At 44.4% G+C, this 23,035-nt stretch overlaps 1 protein-coding gene across 1 annotated transcript; it reads left to right on the top strand.

Annotated features, from left to right (window-relative positions):
• The first annotated feature begins 1,566 nt into the window (after nt 1–1,566).
• Nucleotides 1,567–14,705, top strand: RBX1 (ring-box 1). The gene is made up of 5 exons (XM_045779746.2): nt 1,567–1,725; nt 3,632–3,710; nt 8,626–8,696; nt 11,916–12,001; nt 14,518–14,705. Exons 1-5 carry the CDS (start codon nt 1,648–1,650, stop codon nt 14,528–14,530), a joined length of 327 nt encoding a protein of 108 aa, XP_045635702.1. The 5' UTR covers nt 1,567–1,647; the 3' UTR covers nt 14,531–14,705.
• The last annotated feature ends 8,330 nt before the right edge of the window (nt 14,706–23,035 follow it).

The following is a 23,035-nucleotide window of genomic DNA, read 5'->3' as shown; positions in this document are numbered from 1 at the left end:
CCCTCAATACCTCCATTTACTATGGGTTTTTAGTATCCTGTAGGAGCTTTTGGGAACACAATAAATTAGATGACAGAAATCTCAACATGGAATTATTACTCTAACAAAATTTGGGCTAAGAAAAACTTTGTAGGGTCCCTATAATGTTTTAAGGTCTCACACAATTTTTCTCTTTCCAAGTCTGGTTAAAGCTATGGTGGTGTTTTCATGGATTTGTTGTTCCTGTTTATGACTAAGACAAGGAAACAAATTGCAGTTCTTCCGGTTTGGCAATGGAGTCAACACGCTCCAATTTTAAGAGAAAATATGAAATTTCAAATAAGCCATTACAAGATTCAAGAGTGATCTAGCCAAGGGGCGCCTGGGTGGCACAGCGGTTAAGCACCTGCCTTTGGCTCAGGGCGTGATCCCGGCGTTATGGGATCGAGCCCCACATCAGGCTCCTCCGCTATGAGCCTGCTTCTTCGTCTCTCACTCCCCCTGCTTGTGTTCCCTCTCTCGCTGGCTGTCTCTATCTCTGTCGAATAAATAAATAAAATCTTTAAAAAAAAAAAAAAAAGAGTGATCTAGCCGAGTCATACCTCTGCATGGTTAGAGATTCACAAGGGGGGCCGAATCTAGAAATGGGAGGGTGACAAAGTACAGGTGCTTTGGTTAGGGAGGAACAAGTAAGACTCAATTGCCAAGTGCCTCACACAAATTTAAGACGTACATGGATTGCAGATGTGACGACACAGCAAGGAGCGAAAGGAGGACGGAAATTAGGGAGAAAGGACCCCATACTCAGATGACCAATTGAGGAACAGGAAATGAGCGCTCAAGTATGTGAAGTTGAAGCCGCGTGCCTTAACCAAAGGGCATTCTAGCACGGATTGGTATTACGGGCGGGCTGGAGATGGCATCTTCCCGGCTCCTAAGCCTCCTCCGCCTACTTCAGGTGGGCAGGTTAAGGCAGGACTGGAGAATGCCTACACAGTTGGGCCCCGGAGAGGGCATTCGGGGAGCTCCCGTCTCCCCGTCGAATCCTGAGCATTTCCCGAATCGGAATCAGGAACCAAACAGTGCCCGGACCCGGCTCTCCCAGGGCGGGTGCACGTCGGGCCTGGCTGGGAGGCGGGTCGCGACCTGCGAAACTATGGGGTCTCGGGTATCGGCAGCAGGAGGTGGGCCGCCCGCCCTAGACGCTTCCCAGGCGGAACTCTGCGTTAGACCCGCCGGCACTGGAGCGGTGCTGCAGCTGGGGAAGGCGGGGCGGGGCCGGGGCGGCAGGTCGCGGCCGAGGCGGAGGAAGCAGCCGCCGCCCCAGCTGAGGGAGTGCGGCCGGGGGCTTCCCGCGGGAGGAGGCGAGAGGGAGTCTTTCGAGCGTTTCCACCCTGCTAGATCACGTCGGCTCGGCCCCGCCCGGCCCCGCCCCGGCCCCCGCCTCTCCCCCAGCCGACGCGGGGGCCGAGAGGAGGTGGGGGAGGGAGGGACCTGCACCAGCGCCTTTAAGAGGCGTGGCCACGTGCTCCGCCCCCACCTGCCTCTGGCGCGCCTGTAAGGGGCGGAGTGCGGGAGGAGGTGCCGGGGCGGGAGGGGGAGCGAGGCGTGCGCTGGTGCGCTGGTGCGCAGGCGCAGTGGCAGGACGACAGACCGTGTGTTTCCAAAATGGCGGCAGCGATGGATGTGGATACCCCGAGCGGCACCAACAGCGGCGCGGGCAAGAAGCGCTTTGAAGTGAAAAAGGTTGGGTCTCGCCAGCGCCTTCCTCAGGGAAGGTAGAGAGGCGCGGATCTGGCTGGCAGGCCCGAGGATGACCGAGGCGCGGAGTAAAGGGCTTCATTTCAGGGCGTTCCTGGAACCGGGTACCAGGAAAGGAAGCTGGGGGGCGGGTCTTAGAGTTGATCGGCGTGACTAGGGCCCACTGCCAGTGGCAGTATTGGTTTCGCTGGGAGTCTGAGGGGCCAATCACGGAGGCGCTTATTGCGATACGCGGGGTTGCGACTTGGCTGAGAGAGCCAAGCGCCTGAGCTGTCACTGGAGTGGTGGAGGGGTGGGGAGGAGTGGGTGGAGTGGATGGAAGGGGGAGTCGGAGCGATGCGGTGGGTGGAGGATGGGGGCAGTGCGGCGAAAGCCGGGACCTGCGTTCCTACCGCATTGGAGGCCTCTGAGAAGCCCGGCTGGTGATCTCCTTGCCCCGCCCCTTCCCGAAGCCCGGGGTCCCTCTCGTTGAGGGACCCCAGCGTGGTCCTCGCCCAGCCGAGGCCTCCCTTAGCCCTCTCTCTAGTCCTCGTCCCCGCCGAGTTAAAGTGTCTCCAGTGTAACAACTCTTGGCTCTTCTGAGAGGTCTGTTGGTTTGTCACACAGCCGCCACAGTCCTGTGGTCATATCCAGAATCCCTCTGTACACCCCCCCCCCCAAAAAGCATGGTGGAATTCGTTAAAAAGAAAATGTGAGCCCAAACCTTGTGTCATTTAGGAAGGGTTGAGTACTGGTGGCGAACGACCTGGTGAAAGTAGGAAAGCAAAAATGTGGAACGTGTCTTTTTGCATGAAATGCCTTATAGTGGTTTGCCAACAGTTTGGGAGAAGAGTGCCGATTCCCACATAATATCAAATAAATGTGTTCAAAATGAAGACTCTGAAATAGGGAAAATGCTGTTTCTGGAACATCTGGCTAAACACTAACAATATTCCCCCCCTGATGCTTTTTTGGTGTTTCATTGTGGGCACTGCATGCTCAGTTACAGCTAGCAGCCATATTGAAGAATAGAAATAGGGTTTTTTTCCTTCAATTTGAAGCTGTATGGTGAAAAGTGCTGAAGAAGTTGAACTAACTGAATTGGGTTTGAAAGAGATGAAGGTTTTGGAAGTAGCACCAAATTAGTGGATGAGAAGGGAGTTCGGGAATATTTATAATTGGAGAAGCCAAAAGGTTGAATTACTTAAATTCCGCTTTTAGATAAACTCTTAATTGGAATTATCTTAACTAAATATGAGTCTGAGCATGTAAAAGTTGAGAACATCAGCTTATTTGATGGTAAGAACTAACCAAAATTCTAGTGAATTTCTAGAGTTTGTTGTGAAATAATCTTGTAAGATTTAAGTGATGACCTTGCTCTGTGTACTGACACTGGGTAATTAGTTATCCAGCTTATCCCACGATTACCCATTTTATGATCCAATCATCATCTTAGTTCATTCTGTTCCTAGCTTTCACCTCCTCACTCATTCTTTTCAAAGCTGCGTTGAAGAGCAGATACTTACCTGGACAGAAATTGAGCTCTTCAGGGGAACCTGTACAGAAATTCAAGTTTGTGCTTATTAAACCTAAAACAGGCACTTAAAAATTATTCCTGATTTTCTTACATTGATATGGTTGACTAAATTATTGCAAGATGTAGGAGAAAGTGAAGATGATTCATTAATTTGTGTTCATATACTCAGCTGTTTAAAGAACGGGTGAGTGCACGTGTAACCTGCTGTTGCCCTCTGATAAAATAAATAAGAGCAATGTAATATCCCCAAACTCCTGTGTTTGGTGGTCCTTGTGGCCAAAGAGATGATAACTGCGGCTGCAGCATGAAATTCTAGAGTGTGTGTTTGCCTGTGTGACAAGGAGAGTGCATTGTTCCCCCTTTTTCTCTTTGCAGTGGAATGCAGTAGCCCTCTGGGCCTGGGATATTGTGGTTGATAACTGTGCCATCTGCAGGAACCACATTATGGATCTTTGTAAGTAACTGGAGGAGGATGGGAGGAAGTTGAGAAGGTTACAGAGATTGTGGCTATCCTGATGTGACCAAATTTCTTCTTCTCAAGGAGATATAAAGCATAGTCAGAACACTTGGTGTCTTCTGCCTCTAGTCCATTGGTATGTTTGAAATAGAGTAGATTTAATGATATCCTGGAGGCACACTCATTTCTCAGAATAAATCTACTCAATCTAAAGATGGCAAGCACACATTTAGAATGAGTTGTGGACACAGAGGCACTGTTGATTATTCCTCTATATTTCCCATCTCATACCCAGACTCAAAGGCAAAAATAGTGAAAGGAAAAAAATAAACTTTGAGCTAAAATATTCTACCAAAGCTAGTTTTTGCTTGGCAAGATTTATAAAGAAAAGAAGCCAAAGAAATAAGGAATTTCAGTGTTAGCCCCAAAGTTAAGAGGACATCGCTGCCAACATCTAAATAGACAACTAATTGCAGTAAAGAAATTTCATTTAAATCTCCTACAGATTCCGTCATGTATAGTAGCCAGTACATGGTGGATTTGATCATAGCTGTTGATGGGACTCAGAATCCTTATAGTAATAGGAGCAAGTATGTTGATCACACGAGGAACAGTTGAGGTTACTTTTTCATCCAGATACTGAAATGGTTTGTTACAGAGATCCGGTGTGAGGTGAAGAAATTTCAGCTTTCTAGAGTTGAATTTACAGGCACTTATTTTGAAAATCACTTACCTGCCTCTCCAGCTTCATCTTGCACCCCTCTCCCGCTCACTCTGGTAGTTTCTTTGGCTTTCTTTCCATTCTTGAAGTGTCCATGCTCTTTTTTAGAGCCCTTACATATCCTGTTCCCCAGTGTGGAATATTCTCCCTCTTCTCTCCACTACCTTTGCCTAACCCACTACTGTCCAATCTAAATATGAGCCACAAATACAAGTACATATGTAATTTAAAATTTTCTGGTACCCACATTAAAATAATAGATGATTTGCATTTTATTTATCCTACTATATCCAAAAAATTTTCATTTCAACATGTAAATAATATTTTACAGTGAAATATTCTACATTCTATTTTTGGTACTAAGTCTTTGAAGTGTATTTTGCACTTACAGCACATCTCACCTCAGACTAGCCACATTTCAAGTGCTCAAAGGCCACACAAGGCTAGTGGTGACTTTATTGGGCAATGCGGAACTAACCCATAGTTGGTTTTCAGATGTCACCTTGAACTAGCTCAGAGATGTGTTCCCTGACCATACTTACATACACACAGGCTATGACAGTTTTGTTAAATATTCTCAAGACCTCCTGTAGTTTTCCTTGTAGTCTTTAATTTAGTTGGTTCTCTATCATATCTGTGTTATTTACTGCTCTATTCCCAGGATCTAACATAGTGTCCAGTACATAATAGGTTCTCACTAAATACTTGCTCAGTGAATAATAAAAATACAAAATAGGGGAATAGTCTGTGATCATTGTAACTTAGAAAGCACCAATCAAATATCATGTGTTAGTAGTTTGTTGCCCTTGGTTTCTTTTGAGTTTTGACCCTGTTTACATTTTCACACAACAGTCAAAGCAGACAGCAGCCACCGTGATGTTTCATATAGATAGAAGGAACCCATCACGGAAAAACATATGCACAGTTTTAAATGTGTTTGGGTGGGGTCTTTGATTACATGCGTGCCAATTTTGTTGCTGTGCATTTTCATAAGAGTTGTGCCCAAAGCAATTTTATTTTCTTGGATCTCTCTTCTGTAAATAGTTAATGATTCCAAATAACCCTGTTTTTTTTCCCCCTACTTCTGTATTTAAGTCATTTTGTGTGTCTCTGGATGCAGGAGAATGTACTTCTTAGGAGGACCACAACAGACAACACCATTAATAACTCTGTCTCAGAGTTGAACACTTGAGGGATCAATGTAGGTCTTCAGTTAGACACCTACCTACTTCATATATTTTAAATGTTAGGTGAAGTATTAGAATAGTGAACTCTTTTTTTTTTTTTTTTTTTTTTTTAAGTAGGCCCCAACGTGGGGCTTGAACTCACAACCCTGAGATCAAGAGCCCCATGCTGTACTGACTGAGCCAGCCAGGCACCCCAAAATACTGAACTCTTATAACAAAAAATTATGAAAGTATTTTCAAGTCATGTCTTTTTAAAATTTTAATTGAGAAGTTTATTCTTTTTTTAAATTATTTCTTAAGGTTTTATTTTAATTCCAGTTAACATACAGCATTATATTAGTTTCAGGTGTACAACATAGTAAGGAACACTGCCGTACGTCACCCGGTGCTCATCATGACAAGTGCACTCCTTAATCCCCATCACCTGTTTAACCCATCCCCTCACCCTCCTCCCCTCTAGTAACCGTCAGATTGTTCTCTATAATTAAGAGTCTGTTTTCAAGTCTTGTCTTTTATTCATTCAATGAATACTCACATCCTGAACATTTTGCTAGGCACCAGAATAAAACAGTGACTGAGATCGAGTTTTTACCCCTAAGAAACATACCCTTTTGTTTATCACAGACACTAAAGAGAAGTCTGGTTGCCACAACGGGGTTTGCCTTCCTTGGAAAAAAAAAAAAAGATTATGATTCTTGTAAAAAGACTTTTTGTTAAAGCTGAAAATAAGAATCTTGATTTAGCAATGGCCATTTTCTAATAAATTCTGGTCTGACATTAAATGAATAATTATATACATAGCCCTAAATAAATAAGAGTGATTATGGCTGAGCTCAAGTTGGACTCTTCTATAAAGCTTTCTTGGTCTGAAGACTTCCTCTTTTGAGTCAAAATTGACACTACATGTCCTATTTTGGCTTTGTATTTATTGTATATTGCCCCATTTCTTTGTTGTTCTAAAGAATTGCTGTAATACACTCCTAGGTTTTCTCCATTACCTCAGGTAATCTTGTTCCAGATGAAGAGGGCATCCAGAAGGGTGTAGACCCAGCCTTTGCCCGTGAGAAGTTAGCCTCTTCCTAAACCACAGGTCCATCTCTGTTTTGAAAGTGTGAAATCTGTCAGCTTCCAAGATGAAACCATTGCTTCCTTAGCAGTGCTTTGGTGGTAATGCTCTTGTATTGAAATTTAAAAGTCCCCAAGCTTCATGTATCACACGTACTAAGCTTCTGCCTTTGCAGGGGTATGACAGGAATCCATTATGTGCTGCTTGTTTTGGCTGCTCTAGGTTGACAGTGAACAGTTACTTTCCCCGTTTAAATGAATGACTCAACTCCTGTACTCAGTCTGCACCAAGAGCTCAAGAACATTTTCTATTTGAGAACGTTTTACACTGGTATTTAATAATTTTTCGTGCCATATCTTTTCTTATGTGGCATTCTAGATTGCAGTTCTATCCCTCCTGTATATTTTTGTTCTTTGTTAGGAATTACCAGGTAAAGAATGCATATATCTTTGGCCCCCATTGTCTCTGTTTGTAGAAGTGGTTTTGTTTGTTTATTCAAGTACCGAGAGCCTACTTTGTACTTGGCATAGAAAGACAGAGTCCCTTAAAAATACCTTGACCTAGAAAAATTTAAACATGATAATGTACCTTGAAACATTTATTTCAATAATAATTATGCCTCTTATTTAGATAATTTTATAATACACTGTATTCATCTGAGAGGATTCACCTTGAAGGACATCATATTTTTTATTTTCTCTACTTTTGAATATGGTAGTGCAGTCACAGCCCCAGTAAATCCTTGAATATACTGCATAGACCCTGGATTCTCGACTGCTATCAGAAGGAAGACCCAGTTATTCTCTTTGTAGTGTGAATCTGGTAGCAAAAGGAAGTTCTATGATTTCAGATCCTTTGCCTTTCATATTTTTAAAGGATGGGAAAAACCCTTATGGCGTATAACTTCCCCCAAGACCAAATAGATCCATTCAAGTCTCAGCACTGTTTGCTTACAGTTTTACTGTTTCCCACCTATGGAACTTTGAAGTAATTGTCTCCTCTTAAATAGTCTTTCCTGAAACTTTTTATTCTTCAAATGGGAGACTCCATTTAGTTACCACCTTCAGAGAAAGCAAATTAGACATTAGTAATTCTTGTTCCTTGAATATTTATCCCCAGTAGAGCTTTACTCATCAGTTCTTGATCTCAGTCAAATTTGTATTCTATTTAAATTCTCCTCTCCTCCCCCTCTGTGAAATTGATAGTTGGATATATTTGCCATAATGTGCTCTGTTGACCAGACAGAATCACCTCAGGGGTAGTAAGCATCACCAAGTGGTGGGCCCCCAATCTCTAACCCATTGGCCTAATAGATTTGCTTTGTTTGACAGTGTTTTAAAGATGTTTGAGTTAAAGATGTTTGAGTAAGACAGCATATGCTACAGTTTGCCACAGGCCTCTTCACTCTCTTTTATTTTGCTTCTATCCTGGTTCCTTTGTGTCTGCCTGACCCTTTTAGGGACTGGAGCTTGTTACCCAGCTAGACCATTATGTTGTAAGGGCCTAAGAGGCAGCATTTTCCAAGAACAGGGAGAAGATGCCAGTTCTCAGTACAGTAAGAGTTACAAGGTAGCTTTAAGAATTTACTAAATTGACCAAACTAGGAGAGATCACTTTGCTTTGGACAGGTCAGGTTATGTTCAGAACTAAAATGTGCCTTTTCCTCCATCACTCTGGCTGTGAGCAAGGATAGGAAATCGTTGCAAAGCAAACTGTTAAGTCACATCTCTGCCTTCTATGCTTCACCCCTTCTTACACTCATTAAAAAACAATGATGACTAATGAACCACTTAGAATTTTGTTCAGGTTTGCACCACCCTCACCCCTGCAGAGGCAAACACAAATCCTGTCCTTGTGTTGTTATGGAGGGAGGGCTGCTATAGATTGAGAGGCTGTTGCTCTGGTGGTCCAGTGATCTTGTTGCTCTTGTTCCCACAGGCATAGAATGTCAAGCGAACCAGGCGTCTGCTACTTCTGAAGAGTGCACGGTTGCCTGGGGAGTCTGTAACGTAAGGAAACATCTTTCCCTATCAGCATGGCTTGTAAACATTATTTCCACTTTTCCTGCTTTGCCAGTCTTGAAAAAAACTAGGAAAAAAAAATGACTAGCCCACCTTTCTCCCAAAAGGTATACCAATAGTAAAAAAAAGGTTTTAAATCTTTGTACTATTCACCTGTTATGGGTTAAAAATTATTAGTTATTGCAGGGGCACCATTTTGTCCAAATTATAAAGTGGACCCACTTTTGTTAGCAACACTTTGGGGTTTCATCTTTGGGAATTGCCTGCAAAGCCTGTGGCAGCCTTTGGAATATTCTCCCATTGGTGGACATCTTTACCTTCTTAACACATTTTTTTTAGGGCTCTATGCCTTGTGGAACTAAGTTTGCCGAATAAATTGAGTGTTCAAGGGCCATGTGTGTGTGTTTTAAAGTGTGGCAAGTGTACTAAGTTAGGATTTTTTTTTAACGTGGCTCATGCCAGAAATGTTTTGTCCAGCCTCATTGGACTGAATGTACAGCCTTCCACGGTGTGACAGCTGTGAAGGATAACAACATCAAATATGTTATTTCTAGCATGTGTTAAAAATTCATCTGTACAGCCATATAGTCCCAGTCACATAAGCTAAAATTGTCCTGTCCTTCTGTGCCAAGGAGAGAGAGGACCCACAGCCCAGTATGGCACAGAGGCTCTGGAATCAGGCCACTATTCCCTGTCTTTGACTTAACTTGCCAAGTGACTTCAGACAAGGTATTTGATATCCCTAAGCCTGCGTTCCGTCATGTAGACTGCACAGAGTGATAATCAGGATGAAATGATTTTATCCTACTCTACATAGGAGACGTAAGTGTTTGTTAAATACATATATATAAATAACAACTTTGGGGGTGGTAGTGGTTACTGAGCAGATAGTAGCTATCAGTACTTTGGCCCAGCAGGCTGAGGCTCTGCCCTACCCAGCCTGTGCTGCACCTTCTTAATTCTGTCAAGGCCCTTTGAGCAGTTCCACAGTAGCCTGTATTGGCCCAGCTGGTATTGACCCAATGGAATTTGTTGTTTATGGGGATGAAGAAATAAAATAAATTGGACTCTTTGCTCTGCCTGACATTCGGGCATATACTAAGGGCCATGTTATTTTTTGGTGGAAAGAAAAGGAAGTGAACTTCCCTTAAATTTGGCTAAGGCGAGACTAGCTCAGGGAGCTTGCCATAAAGAAGAGCTGACATGGTGTCGCAGAAACCTTTGGACCAGTGCTGGCTTCTAGTTCTGGGTCTTCTCACCGGCTCCATGAATTAGGCAAGTCACTTGATTTGTCTGAGTTTCAGTTTCCTGTCTGCAAAATGAAGGTAATAATACCTGTCATGATTGCTCGCCAGGGTTGCTGTGAGGCTCCAGCTAGGTACTATATGCTAGCACCTTCTGTGAACTGTAAAGCAGTAGGCAGTGTACTTTGAGATGCTAAATTCACCCATCAACAGACCGTAGGTTATTGACAGGAAGAAAGTTGGGGCCAGGGCGGTTCAACGATGCTGTCGCCTGATGTGCAGCCTTATTTGCAGCCTCTCTTTCCCTCCATCTCCTGAGGTAGTTGGGGTATGTAAGGACCCTGTACTATTATTGCAAGATGCCTAGTGGGGGCCGGGAATGGGGGCTGGTGGGGAAAGGCATCTTGAATACCCTTAGGTGAGCCTGTCCCTCCTACCTGATGATTGAGAAAATGCCTCAGCTTTCTGCTTTCTAGAAGTTTTATTTTTTTTCTCCCTTTCACAGTGAGTTATATGAGAGTCAACGAGTTGCGTGAAAGGGATCCTCTAAAGCTCTCACCCTGGGAGAATATTTGTCCTGTTGAGCATTCATAGCTCACTAGCTGTGGATTCCACTCTTAATTACCGAATTCTGTTTCTGTCTTGATCAAAAGACAATGCCCGTGGTGGTAATCCACTCAGTGACTCTTCTCGAAGGTCCACGCATGTTTTGGTCGGGCCTGCTGACCAGATTTTGAGGCTGTTACTAAATCAAGCTTGCAGAATCTTTCATTATTCTGTTGGGGTGTCAGCATTTCTCCCCTGTCCCCACCTGAGCCAGACCATCACAGATAAGATGAGGGGGAGCACTTGCTGCTGCTGTCTTAATACTCTGCTGCTGTGAGCAGAGGGAGGAGAATAAATGTCCGTTGCGGAGGTGTTGTGATTAGCATCTGCCTGTCATTCAGTCACGCCAAAAACACACACATTTTCCTTTTGCTCAAATCTGAAAGCCACCTCCAAGCTGCCTGTCAGTTACCAGCTTTCTTGGTACTCTGGCCATTTTATCTCTTGCCTTGATCATGAAGTAAGTTGTTTAATGATCTTTCAGCTGCTTGTGTGCACTTTGTCCACCATGATGCTTCCTTTTACCCTAATTTTTTTATGTCATTCTTTTAAGAGAAAGTGCCTCACCGCTTCAGTGCTTACCAGGTACCGAGCTGTTGGGGTTTTTCCAGATTTTATTTATTTATTTGTCAGAGAGAGAGACAGAGGCAGGCAGAGGGAGAAGCAGGCTCCATGCAGAGCAAGGAGCCCAATGCAGGACTCGGTCCCAGGACCCTGGGATCATGACCTGAACTGAAGGCAGCCACTTAACCAACTGAGCCACCCAGGTGTCCCACATTCTGAGCTGTTTTATTATCAGTACATCTTTGAACAAATCTGGAAAGAAGGTTTTTTGAACAGAGCTGAGCTGGGTGTGGGGAGATTGGGGAAGTGCCCGTCTTGGCTCTGGGTGGGCGCCAGTGGCAGAAGTCGCTGCTCCTGGGGTTCCCATTCTCCAAGGTGGTGGAGGGGCTGTTGGGGACCAAGAATGGGGAAGTTTGAAATGTGCCTGTGATCAAGGGCCTCCTGGCATGTGTCCAAGGAAAAGTACAGGAAAGTAGAAGCCTCCCCTACGGGCCAAAGAGGACCAGGAGGCCACGCTCCATCTTCCCCTAAGGGAAGGGGAGAGAATGCCCTGCTACAATGTATGCGATGCTTCCTAAATAATTTCTTCTTGTAGTGGTTACATTTCTAACAGATTCAGTGGGAACTTCCTGTCTTGGAAGAGGTTGTTGACCTTTTGCCTCTCATTGTTTGTTGTCTCCCGTTGTTCGCCGGCCCCCTGTGTGTCACCAGGCCACTGCCCTTGAGACATATTACCAGTAGATGGCTGAGCCTGCACAGAATTATTTTTAATAACATGTATCTTCTTTTCCAGCATGCTTTTCACTTCCACTGCATCTCTCGCTGGCTCAAAACACGGCAGGTGTGTCCGTTGGACAACAGAGAGTGGGAATTCCAAAAGTAGGTGTCTCGGGCTGTTTTGATGTTGTAAGACTGGACTCTGTGGTCCGGGCCATCCTTGAATCACCACAAGCTGGAGGGTGCATAGTCTGAGAAGATGGAGACAGGGAACATACCTTGTTTTACAAACAAACTTTTGGTTAGTTAAATAAGGACTCGTCTATGAGTCCCAACTCTCAGGGTCTGTAAAAGTAGAAAATAGAATCTGCAAACTATTAAATATTTCCAGAATCACATCCATATTAAGGCTCCAGGGGCTAACAAATGTCAGGTATCTTTGCTTTGGGCTAGAATTACATCTGCCTATCCTGCTTCATTGGTTTATCTCATGTTGATTAACTCTGATATAGTATTTATGGCTATCTCAGCTAAATATTAGTATTACGTAAGTAAAACATGACATGATAAATTTTTTAAAATTCAAATAGTCAAGAGGGCATACCAAAAAAAATTAGTTTCCCACCGTAATCTCCTAATGTCACTCCCAGAGGTGACCATCAGCTTCTTAGTACCTCCTGTCTCCATACACCTGCTTGCATGCATACGGGGGGATATATGTATATAATTTTACCATAAATATGAGCATCCTACATAGTAATTCACCTTGCTTTTTCATTTCAGGCATTTTGGAGTTTTTCCATATCCATATATATCCGACTACCTCCTCTCTGATGGTCGGAGAGTATTTTTTATGCTGATGTACCATAATTTATTTAATTGATAGAATTTGGGTTTCAGATTTTTCACTTAAAAATAGTGTGTAGGGATGACCATCCTTATACATGAATCTTTGTGAATATGTGCAAGTATATTTGTAGCAGTAGTTCCTAAAAGAGGAATTTCTGAGTAAAGAGTGTGTACATTTTTATTTTTGATAAAGTCAGATTTTCCTTTCCCAGGAATTTTTTGTAGTTTATACTCCCTGTGAACAATGCAGCAGAATGCCCCTTTCTCCATTTCCTGCTGAGGCTCTATTATCAAACTTTCCGTCTTAGCTACTCTGATAGTTGAAAACTAGTATTCAGTCGCATTTTTTAAATTTTGAGTGAGATTGGCTACTTTTCATATGTTTAGAATCCCTTATTGGTACAGTTATTTTGCTTTTACACTTGGTTATTTATTTGGTAAAGAATTTTGGAAGTCTTACTGAATGCACGTTCATTTTTTAAGGAACCTGCCAAATACTCAGCGTTTAACTCACACTGTTGTCCTTCGTTCAGCAAAGTGTATGCTACCTAATGTGTAAGATACGAAAACGTGTGAGACAGTCCTTCCCTATTCCCGGGAGCTCGTGTTCTGAGTAGAACCATGAAGTCACAGAGATCAAGGCAAAAGCACTTTTCTGCATTCTCAAGAGGCCTTTGTAATTGGCTCTGCCCTGGAGCAGACTCCAGGTTCCGTTTTGGACCCAAACTGCCCATGTTGCCCATTAAATACTCCCTGGACTGAGCCTAGGAAGTGGGGGGTATGCAGAATTCCTCGTGTTGGGCTTTGACTCCACCACTGTGTCCAGCCAGCGGCCTTGTCAGGCAGTGCTCAACAGCGCTTGGGAAAACAGATTCCTAAGGAACAAATTATAGGCATCCTTTAATCTGATGGACAACTTCTGGGTTGCTCTCCACTCCACTAACAAACATTGCAGCTCTACTGTGTGTGGAATTTGGCACAACTTTTTTGTAGCTAGTATTCAAGTAGATTTCGTACGAAAAGTGCTTAAAACATCTGGTAGTCCTTCGGGCTGATGGAAGCCGTGACCCTGAGTTCGAGTGCCCCGGTTTCCACCCATTGTTATATGTGTTAGATTCTATGTTATATTTCATTATAAGTATTTTAATCAGAGGCTGTCCATAAAGAACCGGACAAAAGATAGAGTAAGATAATAATGAAGGATTTTTGTTCACGAAGTCCCATTTATATGTGGAAGAAATTTGTCGGCCTTGTTTGTTTTTATGATATTGTTAGAGCCAAATTTTGGCTTTTGGGGAAATGAGAAACCACCTGAAATCCATACCTCATATCTCTACTCTTCAGTAGTGCTGAATGTAATCAGGGCGGAAATTGGACCTGGTGATAGATTTTGAAATTGAAGGCCGTTCAATGACTGACTGTTCCCCACATTTGCCTGAGTAGCAAATTTGAAGTGTAAATGAGCTGCAGTGGGAAGGGGAGGCCGAGTGCTCCAAGGGTGTCTGAGCCACTGACTGGAGCCGCCAGTTCTGACTTTTCGCTCTCGCCTCCCTACTACTGCCCACATCTATCTGGTAGCTGGAAGGAGGGTCAGGTGGGTATAGTTGAGGCCCATGGAGGGACTGTCACTAAGAAGAGGGTAGTAGGTAAAATATTATGAAGGATAAAATAAAAGAGGCAGAGACTAGTGTCAACCCAATCTTGGAGAACACTTGTACTCACATCTTTTAAAAGTTTTCATTACATTTGCTCCTATGTTTTAGCAGGTTTTGTAGTCTCAAGCAGGAAATTACTAAGGAATTAATAAGATAATTTACTTTGTCTTTCAGGTATGGGCACTAGAAAGAATTCTTTCATCGAGCTCAACTGTTCTGTTATTCATTTAATGACTTGCCCTCCTGTTACTTAATTATAAATTAGATAGAACTATGTCTTTTCTGCTTTGTCTTTTCAGTTTGCTATTCCTGCAGCCATATTGTATTCTGTGTCAAATAAAATCCAGTTGGATTCTAGAACAGATGCTGTCTCTGTGTATGTGAAAAAGTGAACATAAATAAAAGGTCCCTTCTTCCTAGGCTGGAAGGCTTCCTTTTGAAAGTGAGATGTTTGTTCATTAGAGCAGATTTGTCCTGTGAGCACATCGCTTGGTCACGAGGAATCCTGGTCCACAGCCTGGTCATCGATGGCAGTCTCGGGCAAGTCGTCTCTCTGCTCCACCCTTTCCCCTATAGAATGGCTCCTAAGAACTAAATAGCATCATATGTGCACAGAAAGAATTTTTGTAAACTGTAAAACCACTATACGAATGTTAACCTTGACCGTGTATGACATGTTGCTTTCTGTTCTTAGTTTAGAAAAATAAACCTGAAAAAAATCTAATATGTAATTTTGGCTGGCAAAAGAAGAATTTACGAACCTAAGTTGAAAATTGGTGTCACTTAAAATGCAATTAAAAAATTCAAGTTGCCTTTACCACCACCTTCTTTTGCAATTTGTTTAAAATGTCTTGGCCATGGGGGTGCCTGGCTGGCTCGGTCGGTAGAGCATGCGACTCTTGATCTTGGGGTCATGAGTTCAAGCCCCATGTTGGGTATAGAGATTACTTTAAAAAAATAAAAAAGTCTTGGCCATGGAAAAAATTGCAAGTTCTAAAACTGAATCAGTGTTGATGTAGTCTTTAACTGAGAAACAGTCTAGTTTACTGTAGTGGTTCTCAAACTATGGTCTGAGGACTCCTGGGGGTTCCTGGAACCCTTTCAGGAGGTTCATGAAGTTCCTGTTCCACTACATGTCTGCATGAGGCCAGCTTTTCCTTACGTCCTTCAACCAAAGCAATGCACTGAATGAAGAAGCAGGCAGGAGAATCCAGCTGTCTTCTATTAGATATAAGAGAGATTTGCAAAAATGTAAAACAGTGCCACTCTCTAATTTTTTTTTTGTTTTGAAAAATAGTGGCTTTTAATAAAAATATTTATGTTAACATGATGGGTTTTGTTCTTTTTAAGTCTTAAATTTCTCGGTTTTGATATCCATTATACATACATATGGATACATCTATAGACGTTCACCCACAAAGACAAAAATTGAGGTCTTCGGATTTTTAAGATCATAAAGGGGGGGCGCTCAGTTGGTTAAGCATCTGCCTTCAGCTCAGGTCGTGATCTCCAGGTCCTGAGATCGAGCCCCCCGTTGGGCTCCCTGCTTAGCGGGGAGCCTGCTTGTCTCTCTGCCTCTCTTTCTGCCCCTCCCCACCACTCATTCTCTCTCAAACAAAATCTTAAAAAAAAAAAACAAACCCATAAGGGATGCTGAGAGAAAAAAAATGTTAAGAATCTGTACCTTAGTTATTAGGAACTTTGAAGTGTTAATAAACCTGGATCAAACCCACCTTCCAGGGGCATCTGGGTGGCTCAGTCAGTTAAGTGTCCAACTCTTGTTTTCACTCAGGGAGTCATGAGATCGAACCCCAGACTCCGTGCTCAGCACATAGTCTCCTTGAGATCCTTTCCTTCTGCCCCTCCCGCCGCTCGTGCTGTCTCTCTAAATAAATAAAATCTTTAAAGAAAAGATTTTTTTCCCTCGGCTAACTGCCAGACATACAGCAAGCACTCATGGAGGTTGCTGCTACTGTTGCTGTTAATTGAGGACTACCACCCATCACAGAAATACCCTCTTGAACCCCTTTGAAGTGGTCATTCAGACGGTGTGAATGCTTCAGGTAGTGAACACATGACTTTTCACATAGATGACATGACGTATTTGGCGAGTCCTGCTTGAGTATTAATCGGTATTCCCACAGAGTACAGAAATCCAGCTTCTGCTGAGGTAAGGGACATTTACTGGCCGGCGTGGGACTATGTAATGTAATCGGAGAAAGGGCTAGGGATACATTTGGATGGAAGAATGAATGGAACCCAGGAATCACTGCTGGGATTCCCCACTACTCTCACTGGCCTCGTAAGGCAGGAAAACGATGCTGTCACCTCTTCTCCCACAGGTGCTATGCAAGAGGGACTAAGTTCTGATTCCCCAGATCCCAGCTGGGTCAGGTGCTCAGGGCTGGACTAGTCAGTAGATTCCTGTGGAACGTAGTGACTGCCTTGAGAACTCCATTGGAATGGAAGGTAACAGTTCCCAGAAGAAAGGGAGGAACGTGGGACAGACAACACAAGATGGGTCTACTTAGAGACGTGCTAGGGAGTTTTCTCCTAACATTGAGCAAAAACATCTCCTTGTAACATAATACATGGAGTTATTCTTGTGGTGCCTCATGTAACTGGGGGACGTGAATCTTCCCTGACATATTAGTGAAATTACTTGCTGAGTGCCTGCTGTATGCTAACCGAGAGGACACAGCTGAGTCAGACAGGATCTCTTCGCTCAAAGAGCTCACAGTCTAGTAGGAGATTGCTGAGGAAATGAATGACTATGGCAGTTCATTCCAGAGAGCTTGTCAGCTCTTGGATCTGGGCTTGATCCTGAAGTGTCCATTCTCTCTTGGTTTTCCTTCCATCAATTCCTGTGCCTCGTAGGGGCTCCTCTTCTTCAGTCCGCCCTGAAGATTCCATCTCCAGGGTTCTGCTCCATCTAGGAGACAGCACCCTCACTGCGAGTCACAACTGCATGCTGGACCCCCCAGTGGGCTCCTGAGAGCCGATTGTGTGCATCTCTTCCCAGATCCACTTTTATTTATTTTTTATTATTTTATTTTATTATTTTAAAGATTTTATTTATTTACTTGTCAGAGAGAGAGAGCACACGCAGGGAGAACAGCAGAGGGAGAAGGAGAAGCAGGCTCGCCACTGAGCAGGGAGCCCGACGTGGGGCTCGATCCCAGGACCCTGGGATCATGACCTGAGCCGAAGGCAGATGCTCAACTGACTGAGCCACCCAGGCATCCCCAAATCCACTTTTAGTAACCTCACTTTGGTAGTTTGAAATTGGCCAAAGTGGGTGTATTTCACACCACAGAAGTTGGGAAATGCTACAAATCAGAGCTTCCTTTCCCTGGAGAGTCTGTTGTTACCAGCACACTGCTGTACAGTTAACCATCTTTAGGATAATGGTATCCAAATGTGTCCACTGTCTATCCCCAGCTGTGTGTCTTGTAGACAGACACCTCAAACTCAGGGTGTCAACCACGACTGACCATCATCTTCCCAAACATCCCCCTCCTTCTGGATGAACTAGCCTGGTTAATAGCGTTGCCTCTCATGCAATTCCTGAAGCCACAGGCTTTCAAAAAGCATTTTAGATGCTCTCCTCCCCTTCGCCCCTGCATCTAATCACGAAATGCTGTTCACTCCACCACTGTACTCTCGCTAAAATCTGTGCCCTCCTGTCCATTCCCACTGCCACGCACGGAGCCCAGGCCCTCTTCATTCTCCTCTAAAATAATTGCAGTTCCCTCTGACTGGTCACACTGTCATTAGTCTCTTGGCTACAACCTGAAGTGAGTCTTTGATTTGGTCTGATGCCCCTTCCACTGGTTGAGAAATTCCCCACCTTGAAGGGAGCAGACTTCATTTCCCATCACGGACTTGGAACAGGCCTCATCCTGGCTCCTCCACCTTCCCAGCAGCTGGAACGAGGGAGGTTACCTAACCTCCCCCAGAGCCACTCACCCGGCCATCCATTACGGCCGTGGGCAGCAGCACTGGCAGCACCCAGGGCCCAGTGCAGGTGGCAGAATGGGTTATGACATCCAGCATTCAGCAGCCTCAACAGCCAACACCTCCCCAAACTGGTTTTGTGGCATAATGTTGGCTGGGGTCCAGCTGCTGTTTTCTGAGCCCAACTCCCCATCGTTCCTGGTGCTGCTGTGAACTCTCCAACATCCTTTCTTTTCTTTTCTTCGTTTTGTTTTGGGTTTTTTTAGATTTTATTTATTTATGTATTTGAGAGAGAGAGAGAGTGGGGTGGGAGGGGCAGAGGGAATCTCAAGCAGACAAGTGGACTCTGCACTGAGTGCCGAGCCCAACGTGGGGCTCTGTCCCACGGCCCCCAGATCATGACCTGAGCTGAAACCAAGAGTCTGACGCTTAGCTGACTGAGCCAGCTCTGCACCCTCCCAACACCCTTTCAGTGTCCATTCTGCTAGAAAAACCAGCCAGCAATTTGCTTCTCAACTCTCGTTATTATCCCCTCCTGTCGCTACCAGTGGGCCCACACCTTTTCCTCATCCACTCTTACAGCATTCCTAAAAAGCTCATCATTTCATTATAGTGTCCTCTGACATTTTTCACCCATCTCCTCAGCCAACAGTACACTCTTCTAAGAGTCCTTTGTCTAACTTTTCCATTTTTTTCTTCTTTCTTTTCCATTTTTTTCTTCTTTTTTTTAGACAGGGAGAGAGGGCGAGGGAGAGGATGAGGTGGGAGAGGGGCAGAGAGGAAGAACCTTTGGCAGGCTCCACACCCACTGTAGGCCAGGCTCCATCCCAGACCCTGAGACCATGACCTGAGCCGAAATCAAGAGTCCGATGCTTAACCGACTGAGCCACCCAGGTGTCAATTCTTCGAAATCAGAACTCTCTGGAAACTCGATTCCCTGTGTAGGGACATTATTTTCTTTAGATGCCCCTTCTTTCCTTTCTATTTGGCCCAATTTTTGACCCATTGTTAGAATACCTTTTGGGGGTCTCTTGCCTCCGCTGAGCCACTGTCCAGCCCCCTAAACTGGGCCTTCACTCCATGGTACGCAGAACCTCACAAGCCCGGAAGTACACAGCGTGTCCTGGTTCTGCGCGTCTCCTTCCAGCCTTGACAAGTAGCTTCAGCTGGTCTTGCTTGACCCTTTGTGCTCCTAAAGAATGTCTCCCACCCCATCCAGTCAAGCTCCCTAGTCCCTCGTCTCAGTGCTGGCCCTGCGAGTTGCGTCCTCCTCCAGGTGCCTCTAAATACACACTGGGCACCTGCCTCCCCGTGAGGCCCCCGGCACGGAGGCTTCCTCTTTTCTCTGAACTTTTTGACATCTCCCCCACGGTGAGGGCATATTTCTAGCTAAACTCAGGCTATGATGAAGTCTGAAACAGCATGGTCACTTTCACCAAAGTGTCCCCTTTCTTCTCCTTTAGTCAGAGTAGCCTCAGAGTAGCAATTTTTCAAACTAATTGTGTCTACATTTTGGATTCTGAGACATGAAACTATCCATTACACCAAAGTAGAACCTATCATCCTATACTTACAGGAGAACTAGACTTTTTTCAGATGCCTTGATAATTAAATATTCTATTTTCTGCCAAACTCCTCTTCCCATAACAGATTGCCTCTATCTTGCTTAAAGACACTGCCATCCGAACAGGTGAGAAACCTGAGAGTCATCTTTAATGCCACCTTTGCCCTCATCCCCAGTATCTGTGTGGCCACCATGTCCTGTCTATTCAAGTTCAATTTTACGCCCCTTAAATCCACTCTCTTCCCTCTTCCCTCACTGTGTAGGCCGTTAGCACCACCTGGGGCATTGAAATGGGTTCCTTAATCCCCTCACCTGTAAGACTCAGGAGCCCTGATGGTAGAAAGTACAGTATAGTATTCTCAGAGAGAATAATCCAGGGGCCCAGGTCTGTAATTCATGCTCCTTGGGTCTTCTCAGCTATATTCTCCGGAGTCTTCAGAAAGCGTCTCCATTCTTCCACAGCAGCTGGAGAACATGGCAAAGACAGTGGAAGAAGAAAGTTACACATGCCAACAATCTCCCTTTTTATCCCACTAATGGCTAAATTTCACTGAGTTTCAGAACTTCTTGAAAATACAATTGCCTCAAAGGTATGAAGACATAGGAATAAACTAACACTAATAAAATGGTATTATAATCAGACGGCAGGACTTCAATAGGGTGGAATGCTATTTTTCAAAATTGTAAAAACTCAGAAACACTGGAGAGTATTTACTATATGATACCAAGAGGAAACAGAATCATCACGGGCATCGTGACTGCAACAATCTATAAAAATAGACAACATGCAAAAATGAGATCGCAGTTAGGCAGATTAAATGATGGGGCATTTATAACTGTTTTCGTTTATTCCTGCAATGTTTTCTCTTGCATTTAAAATCAGGGAAAAAATAATCCCCCTAAGCAGCTAAACTGTCTACAGTTTTCAAAAGGCTCCATTTACCAAGATGAGTGACTCAACCTGTGGAAGCCTTATCCTCACAACTTACCACTTCCATAAATGCTCTTATATACACAAGGAGCCTAATTGCTCCTCTATCAGATCTTTGCTTTTGAACAAAGTCGGTTGCAGGACTCCTTGTCTCCACTCCCACCCCAGCTCATCTCGGAGACACCTGAGACTATAATCAGCTGCTTGCGCCCCATTGTCAATCGCACCCCGTTCATTACTCCCCTGCTGTGTATTGCACTAAAGATGGCGGAAGCCGTAAGGCTCTGGAGACTTTCTCTCTCTCCTTGCTTTGCCTGAGTTTCCAAGCACCTCTTGCTTCCTTATATCCCCTGTCCTCCTGAGGATCCGGCATTATCTGTGTATTTTTACACTCCTATTCAGATTTCGATCTGAGGCTTCTCAGTGCCCTCCTATGGGGAGAGGTCAAATGAACTTCGGTTAAAATCCTGACTCTGCTACCATCACACGAGGTGACTCTGAGCTAAGCCTCTGAGCCTGGGTTCCTTCCCTTTGAACTAGGGATAACAGGGGCACCTGGGTGGCTTGGTTGGTTAAGCATCCAACTCTTGATTTCAACTCAGGTCGTGATCTCGGGGTCATGGGATCAAGCCCCGCATCAGGCTCCATGTCCAGTGCAGAATCTGCTTGAGATTCTCTCTCCCCCTCTGCTCCTCCCCCTGCTCATTCTCTCTCTCTCTCTCAAACAAATAAAAATTTAAAAAAAACCCAGCATATTGTAACAGATTAAATGTAGATGCAAGTATGAGAGTCCAGCTGTCTTCTATTAAGCCAAACATTAAAAAGAGATTTTTTAAAAAAGCACATCATTCCCTCCGGTGTTCACAGAGTTCCAAACATCCTGGAGAGAGTCAGCCCTTGCCCCGCGGCCTTGCCCTGGGACTCGCCTGTCCCATCTCTGCCTGGCGGGCTTCCTCAAGTCTTAGAACTCACCTGGACTATCACCTTCTCAAGGAGGACTTCCCTGCCACCCTGTGGAAATGGCCACCCAGTTCACTCCATTACATCAACCCACTTTGCTGGCTACGTAGCACTTAGAGCTAATCTAAATTGTCTCAGCCACTTACGTGATTACTTGTTTACAGTCTGTCTCCCCTCCTGGTTTGGAAGCTCCAGGAGAGCTCCTTAGTCTGTCCCGTTCGCCCCTGAATCTCCACAACCAACCATGGTGCCTTCATTGGTTGAATAAATAAACAAAGGAATGAACAAATCACCTGTCCTCGCTTTTATTTTGTTCATGCCTACCAAGCCAACTGCCGGCTCAGGATTTGAGGGTCCACTGAGAAAGAGTATTAAACTGATGGTATCGATGTGTTTTTTTTTCTCATCCCTGTAATAGTTGCGGTTCACTGCGGAATTATTTTTGGGTGATCTTTTTATATATGAGTCTAAGAGCTTGGTAATTATTGTTAATGTTTATTACTATTATTACTTACAATTCAGTGATGTGCTGGGCACGGAGGGGAATTTTACCAAACACTTAATCTTCACAAAAATAGAATCTCGGAGGTTAGTGCTGTTACTGCCCCGTGTTGCAGATCAGGAAACTGAGATGCAGAGAGCATCAGTGACTGTGTAAGTTCTCATCATAGGGGACAGTGGAGGCAAAACTCGAATTGGGATTCAACTGACTCCAAAGTTGGGGTGCTCCTCCCTGGTCTCACAGCTGACACACTGCCTCTCCCCTTCCCCACCCAGAGGATTCAGCCCACCCTGTCTTGGTCTTTGGGGATGATGATTCCACCTTACCCCATCCCTTGCAGAGGCCTGGCTACCCTGCAGGGCTATCATCCATGGCCCAGAGTAGGCAATCTTTTATTTTATTTTGTTTTAAAGATTTATTTATTTTATTTGAGAGAGAGCGCGTGCTCATATGTGTGCACACGCACATGTCAGGGAGGGGCACAGGGAGAAGGAGAGAATCTCAAGCCGACTCCACACTGAGCGTAGAGTCCAACGCGGGGCTTGATCTCACGACCCTGAGATCGTGACCTGAGCCAAAATCAAGAGTCGGAGGCTTAATTGACTGAGCCACGCAGGCACCCTCACAATCTTTTTATTCTGAACTGTGACCAGATACTCCTTTCTTTGGTTCTTTTTTCTCTGAAAGATGTGACCTTTAGGGAAGGAGTGAAGACACCACCTGTTATTTTTTGCTTGTTTGCTTTGTTTTGTTGTTTAGAATCTCAGTTCTTAAATCT

The sequence above is a fragment of the Ursus americanus genome, chromosome 17 (genome assembly GCF_024610735.1).
Source record: "Ursus americanus isolate L20-20 chromosome 17, mUrsAme1.1.p, whole genome shotgun sequence".
NCBI lineage: Eukaryota > Metazoa > Chordata > Mammalia > Carnivora > Ursidae > Ursus > Ursus americanus.
The sequence above is the reverse complement of the archived record's forward strand: the minus strand, read 5'-3'. Positions and strand labels throughout refer to the sequence as shown.